Source organism: Babylonia areolata, chromosome 17 (assembly GCF_041734735.1).
Source record: "Babylonia areolata isolate BAREFJ2019XMU chromosome 17, ASM4173473v1, whole genome shotgun sequence".
Taxonomy (NCBI): domain Eukaryota; kingdom Metazoa; phylum Mollusca; class Gastropoda; order Neogastropoda; family Buccinidae; genus Babylonia; species Babylonia areolata.
Window position 1 is genome coordinate 891312 of NC_134892.1, and position 7500 is coordinate 898811.

The following is a 7500-nucleotide window of genomic DNA, read 5'->3' on the forward strand; positions in this document are numbered from 1 at the left end:
AGTCTGTGTTGTATCTATCTTTCCTCACTTCAGTCAGGTGTGAATGGTAGGTGACTTCAGTCTGTGTTGTATCTATCTTTCCTCACTTCAGTCAGGTGTGAACGGTAGGTGACTTCAGTCTGTGTTGTATCTATCTTTCCTCACTTCAGTCAGGTGTGAACGGTAGCTGACTTCAGTCTGTGTTGTATCTATCTTTCCTCACTTCAGTCAGGTGTGAACGGTAGCTGACTTCAGTCTGTGTTGTATCTATCTTTCCTCACTTCAGTCAGGTGTGAACGGTAGCTGACTTCAGTCTGTGTTGTATCTATCTTTCCTCACTTCAGTCAGGTGTGAATGGTAGCTGACTTCAGTCTGTGTTGTATCTATCTTTCCTCACTCCAGTCAGGTGTGAATGGTAGGTGACTTCAGTCTGTGTTGTATCTATCCTCACTCCAGTCAGGTGTGAATGGTAGGTGACTTCAGTCTGTGTTGTATCTATCTTTCCTCACTCCAGCCAGGTGTGAATGGTAGCTGACTTCAGTCTGTGTTGTATCTATCTTTCCTCACTCCAGCCAGGTGTGAACGGTAGGTGACTTCAGTCTGTGTTGTATCTATCTTTCCTCACTTCAGTCAGGTGTGAATGGTAGGTGACTTCAGTCTGTGTTGTATCTATCTTTCCTCACTTCAGTCAGGTGTGAACGGTAGCTGACTTCAGTCTGTGTTGTATCTATCTTTCCTCACTTCAGTCAGGTGTGAACGGTAGCTGACTTCAGTCTGTGTTGTATCTATCTTTCCTCACTTCAGTCAGGTGTGAACGGTAGCTGACTTCAGTCTGTGTTGTATCTATCTTTCCTCACTTCAGTCAGGTGTGAATGGTAGCTGACTTCAGTCTGTGTTGTATCTATCTTTCCTCACTCCAGCCAGGTGTGAATGGTAGGTGACTTCAGTCTGTGTTGTATCTATCTTTCCTCACTTCAGTCAGGTGTGAATGGTAGGTGACTTCAGTCTGTGTTGTATCTATCTTTCCTCACTTCAGCCAGGTGTGAATGGTAGGTGACTTCAGTCTGTGTTGTATCTATCTTTCCTCACTTCAGTCAGGTGTGAATGGTGAAGGACAAAGACTGAGCCCTGTTGTTCTATGCAGAGCCCTAGAAATGGAAGATATGAATTCACTACCGCGACTGCTATAAAAGGCAATGGGACCTGTGACCTTTAACCTGACACAAACACACCCACTCACATCCTAACACAAAAACAGATACATACATACACATATTCACACACGCACTCACAAACACATATCTACAACCCCACAGGAACACAGACATAAAAACATACACCCTTACAAAAACACACATATGTACTTTCACACCATAACACAAACCGTGACATATACACCCTTACATAAACACAGACACACACACCTTTACACAAATACATGCACACCATTACACAAACATACAGACCCCACTTCCACACCCCCTGTTCCCCTAAAAGACATACACACAGATACACACAGACACACACACACACACACACACACACACACAGAGCAAGATGACCATGCCCCAATCTCACCCAATGGCTTGTAGACTTTCTCCAAGATGATCTCCCTTGTCTTCATATACTTCTCAGTGATGTCCCCTGCCTCCGACAATGGCGCATCATAATCTGCGACCACAAGACAACATGTCACACCAACATGCGGCCAAACTCTGCACTACAACAGCAGCTGATGGCAAATACAATCCAGTTTCCTCCTCCTCCCCCCCTCCCCAGCCCCCTCCATCAATCACTCCACCCCTCCACACACACACACACCTCTCTCCCCACACCTCAAAGCAAGGTAACATGTACCACCCCCTCTCCTCCACCCCCCCTCCATCAATCACTCCACCCCTCCACACACACCTCTCCCCACACCTCAAAGCAAGGTAAGATTTACCACTCCTGTCCTCCACACACACACACACACCTCTCTCCCCACACCTCAAAGCAAGGTGAGATGTACCACACCTGTCCTCCACACACACACCTCTCTCCCCACACCTCAAAGCAAGGTGAGATGTACCACACCTGTCCTCCACACACACACCTCTCTCCCCACACCTCAAAGCAAGGTAAGATGTACCACTCCTGTCCTCCACACACACACCTCTCTCCCCACACCTCAAAGCAAGGTAAGATGTACCACTCCTGTCCTCCACACACACACACCTCTCTCCCCACACCTCAAAGCAAGGTAAGATGTACCGCTCCCGCTACCAGACCCAGACCCAGTGTGTTCCACACCTAAAGCACACCAGGGGATACACTACCACACCCAGTGTGTTCCACACCTAAAGCACACCAGGGGATACACTACCACACCCAGTGTGTTCCACACCTAAAGCACACCAGGGGATGCACTACCAGACCCAGACCCAGTGTGTTCCACACCTAAAGCACACCAGGGGATACACTACCAGACCCAGACCCAGTGTGTTCCACACCTAAAGCACACCAGGGGATACACTACCAGACCCAGTGTGTTCCACACCTAAAGCACACCAGGGGATGCACTACCAGACCCAGACCCAGTGTGTTCCACACCTAAAGCACACCAGGGGATGCACCACCAGACCCAGGGCAAGCGCACATGACCCAGACTGACAGGCACACTGCCATGTGTTTACCGTAGCTGGTGACGTCCGGCTTGTAGTGCTGGAACTCGTTGGCACCCGCCATGAAGCCGAAGTTGGTCCCCCCGTGAAACATGTAGAAGTTGATGGAGGCCCCTGCTTCCAGGATGGCCGTCACCCTCTCCACGTACTCTGTCCACAGATCAGGTGTTGTGTTGTGTTGTATTGTGTGGCATTGTACTGTATTTGTATTGTAATTGTATTGTATTGTGTTGTGAAGTGTTGTGTTGTGTTGTACTGTACTGTGTTGTGTTGTACTGTGTTGCATTGTATTGTATTGTAATTGTGTTGTGTTGTGAAGTGTTCTGTTGTACAGTGGAACCTCCCTATTAAGACTTTGAAAAATCAGCCAAATTTAGGTCTTAATTGAGAGGGGTCTTAATAGAGAGGAGTCACATTGGGCACATTTCACACAGACGCACTCACACACATAGATACGCACACATATGAATGAAAGAAAAACTGTAATGATGAAATCAGTGTCAATTAAAACACTAAACATTACATATACATGTACTGTACACACAGTCATAGAAATCTCTTCTATACATGTGGCTATTGTTTTGTAAAAAACTGTGAGATTATTGATTGTTTTTTGGACACAGTGTTTTTGATGATGTGCATTTTCTCTATCTCTACTTTTGCATCACTCATGTTCTCAAGAATTGAGATGCCATGAGCAAGTCCAAAGCGAGCAAGTTCATGAGCATATTTTGCTGCTGTGGAGAAGTCAATCACTGGTGCTTCTTCAGCCTCAGGCTCCTCTTCCTCAGCATCTTCCTTGACATCTTCAGCTGCACTGCCTGAAGCTGTGGATTGTGCTGTGTAGCAGGTGTCAGGGAAGATCTGCAGGTTTTCCTCAACAGCTGTCATCTCCTCCAGTGTTGCACCCTCCAACAGAGCAGCAGCTCCATCACCCAGAGGCTCCTCTTCTTCACCTGGCCCTTCAGCTGTAGCCACTGCAACCTGGACATCTTTGCACACACACACACACACACACACACACACACGCACGCACACACACAGAGTACAGACACACACACACACACACACACACACACACACATGCACAGAGAAAATGTCACCTACAAATTACAAATCAAAATGTATGTGAAACAAAGACAATGGAAGCACACACACACAAACACACACACACACACACACAGAGAAAATGTCACCTACAAACTAGAAATCAAAATGTATGTGAAACAAAGAGAATGGAAGCACACACACACACACACATGCACATGCACAGAGAAAATGTCACCTACAATGTATGTGAAACAGAGAATGGAAGCACACACACACACACACACACACACACACACACACACACACACACACACACACACACAGAGAAAATGTCACCTACAAATTACAAATCAAAATGTATGTGAAACAAAGACAATGGAAGCACACACACACACACACACAAAGAAAACTCACTTCTGTTCTTTGTGTTTGTATTGTCCAGAATTGATGTGAATGAATAAAGAATTTTAACTGTAGAATGGAAACAAGTCAGAAAATGTATATGAAATAAAGAGTTATCACAAACATACACACAAACGCACACATAGAACACAAAATATAAGTTTTATCTCTCTTAGTCTTGCACACAAACACACACAAACACACACATGCACATACCTTGTTGAGGATCTGGACAGAATCCACACTTCTTGAAACAGCTCGTCACTGTGCTTGGCTTCAAGGAGTTCCAGGCTTTCTTCAGCCAGAAGACAGCATCCAACAGACTGACTGACTTGGCCAGTTCTGTGCCAGTGGCAGTGCCATCCCTCTCCATTTCAAAAAGAACATGGCGAAGAAGGCATTTTCTGTACTGCAGTTTTACAGCCTGGATTATTCCAGCGTCACAGGGCTGCAGACGCGAGGTGGTGTTGGGTGGCAGCATCACAAATTTGATGTTTGAGAGCTGGATTGGGGGGTGAGCAGAGCAGTTGTCCACAAACAATAGAATATGTCTCTGCAAAATCTTCATTCTGTTGTTCAGTTTACTGGCCCACTCTGTGAAGATGATTGAGGTCATCCATGCTTTTTTATTAAATTTGTAATCCACCCCAAGTGATGATATGTCCAGTCCTTGGAAACACCTTGGTTTGGCACTTCTTCCAATTACAAGAGGCTTGAGTTTTTCCCCTGTGGCACTGACACAAAGCAGAATGCTGACCCTCTCCTTTGATGTCTTGATGCCAGCTGCCTCTTGGCCTTTCACTACCATCGATTTGGACGGCAAAGTTCTGTAAAAAAGACCAGTCTCGTCCGCGTTGAAAATGTTTTCCGGGCTGTAGCCCTCACAAAGATGTGGCAAACGGCCGATCCAATCATCTACAGTTTGTTGGTTGACGTCTCCCCGCTCACCACTCAGACACGACTGATGAACATTTCGTCGTTTTAGCCATTTTTCCAACCAGCCATTCGATGCCATGAAGCCATCACACCCACTACCCACAGCCAGACACAGTGCTTTTTCTTGGATCAGTTTTCCTGTCACTGGAATATTTTTTCTTCTGGCTTCACAAAACCACTCCCACACTTCCTCGTCGATGTCCGTGTACGTGGTTTTGCGAATTTTTGACAACTTTCTGTCCCCACTCTCACCGCTCTGCCATCTTGTCAGGATCGACTCTTTGTCTCTGATAATTGACTGGATTTGAGTTTTACCAACATCCAACGATTTCGCAATGGAAATCGCACTTTCCCCACGCGAACTCCGTTCAACAACCTTGACACGTTCTTCCAGAGTCAGGGCTTTTCTTTTTCGTGAAGATTTTGATGCTGACATCTTGAAGTGAAAACGCACGTGGAAGCTGAAGCCGAGATGAAAATGTGTGCAGTGGAACCGTTGTGTCGTCTTTGGCGGAAGGCGCGAACGCTATTGGAAGGGCGATAACTCTGAGCGACTTTTATGAAGCAGTGTTTCCGGTCTTTGTCTAAAAAGTGGGAATGTAGCGACTTTTTAAGATCGGTACCACGCATTTTCGATTTATTTTCAGTCATTTTGGGGCAAATTTTACGCAAGAAGTCGTATCTGACTAATATTTTTCGGTCGCAAGTCGCGTTTGGGAGGTGGTCGTAATACAGAGTTATTTTATATAATAAAGTGTGTCGGTCGTGAGGGTGCCGGTCGCATCTTAGAGGGAGTCGTAATAGGGAAGGTCGGAGTGAGGAGGTTCCACTGTACTGTACTGTATTGTACTGCACTGTATTGTATTGTATTGTGATGTATTGTATTGTGTTGCATTGTATTGTATTTGCATTGTACTGTAACTGTATAGTATTGTGTTCTATTGTATTGTAACAGTATTTCATAGTATTGTGTTCAATTGTATTGTGATTGTATTGAATAGTATTGTGTTCTATTGTATTGTATAATTATATGGAAATACTCCTCCACCCCCACAGCCCCCCTCCAGTCCTACCCCCACCTACTTGCCACCCACACCCACCCCTGTTCCCCCTCTCCACCCCCCTCCAGTCCCACCCCAATGCCTCCCTCCTGATATCCCCCCTCCCCCGCCACATACACACACACCCCTGTTCCCCTTCCCCACCCTGACAGTACATCCCCGTATATCCACCCTTTGTATCCCCCTGCCCTGAAATACCACCACCCCTTGTACCCACCCCCTGTGCTGCCCCCTCTTCCCCCATGCCCCCGCACCTCCAAATCCCCCCCATCCCCCATGCCCCCCCAAACCCCCACCTCCATTCCCCCCTCCCACATGCCCCCCACCTCCATTCCACCACCACCATGCCCCCCCCCCCACATGCTCCCCACCTCCATTCCACCACCACCATGCCCCCCCCGTCCCCCATGCCCCCCACCTCCATTCCACCACCACCATGCCCCCCCCCCCTCCCCCATGGCCCCCACCTCCATTCCACCACCACCATGTCCCCCCCCTCCCCCATGCCCCCCACTTCCATTCCCCCCCCCCTTTCCCCCCCATGCCCCTCCCCCCCTCCCTAACCCCCACACCCCCTCCCTTTGTGCCATCCTACCTGACAGGGTGTCAGCGTTGTGGGTCTGCCCCCAGTGATCGAACCACCCACTCCAGAACTCCATCACCATGAGGGGAAAGTCCTCGTTGGTCTGACGGATCAGCTCAAAGTGACTGCGGCCCTGGTCAAAGTCCTTGAAGTTGGCCGTGGGCAGAGCGTCTGACAAATGACAACACAGAGCTTCAGAGCAGTGACTGGCGGTAATGCATCCAGCTAGGATGTGAGTATCCACAGGTTTGAGTGCTGTGCTGTGCTGTGCTGTGCTGTGCTGTGCTGTGCTGTGCTGTTATATGGTGTGGTGTGGTGTGGTGTGGTGTGGTGTGGTGTGCTGTGTTGTGCTGTGCTGTGCTGTTGTGCTGTGCTGTGCTGTTGTACTGTGGTGTGTTGTGTTGTGCTGTGCTGTGCTGTGCTGTGCTGAGTTGTGCTGTGCTGTGGTGTGCTGTGCTGTGCTGTGCTGTGCTGCTGTTGTGCTGTGCTGTTTTGCTGTGCTGAGCTATGCTGTGCTATGCTGTGGTGTGGTGTGGTGCTGTGCTGAGCTATGCTGTGGTGTGCTGTGGTGTGCTGTGCTGTGCTGTGCTGTTCTTTCATCACAACAGATTTCTCTGTGTGAAATTCAGGCTGCTCTCCCTGTGCATTATAAAACACAAGAGCACATGAAGACATAGAAGTGGAAAACCAGTATCCACCAACACTACAAATTGCAGATATATAAATAATCGCAGGAAAAAGGCACACACACACACACACACACACACACACACACACACACAGACACGTGCGCGCATGTGCTAAAACACCAGCCCACAGGCTCACA

The 7500-nt window shown here is 48.0% G+C and overlaps 1 protein-coding gene across 3 annotated transcripts in view; it reads right to left on the reverse strand.

Annotated features, from left to right (window-relative positions):
* Positions 1 to 7500, reverse strand: part of LOC143291422 (beta-galactosidase-1-like protein 2) — a 50065-nt gene that overhangs the window by 19943 nt on the left and 22622 nt on the right. For all 3 annotated transcript variants that reach the window (XM_076601267.1, XM_076601266.1, XM_076601265.1), the window contains 3 exons: positions 6687 to 6845; positions 2655 to 2792; positions 1558 to 1650 (listed from right to left, as the gene is read on the reverse strand). In XM_076601267.1, the coding sequence (XP_076457382.1) occupies positions 1558 to 1650; positions 2655 to 2792; positions 6687 to 6845 (390 nt within the window). The remainder of the gene's footprint in view (positions 1 to 1557; positions 1651 to 2654; positions 2793 to 6686; positions 6846 to 7500) is intronic.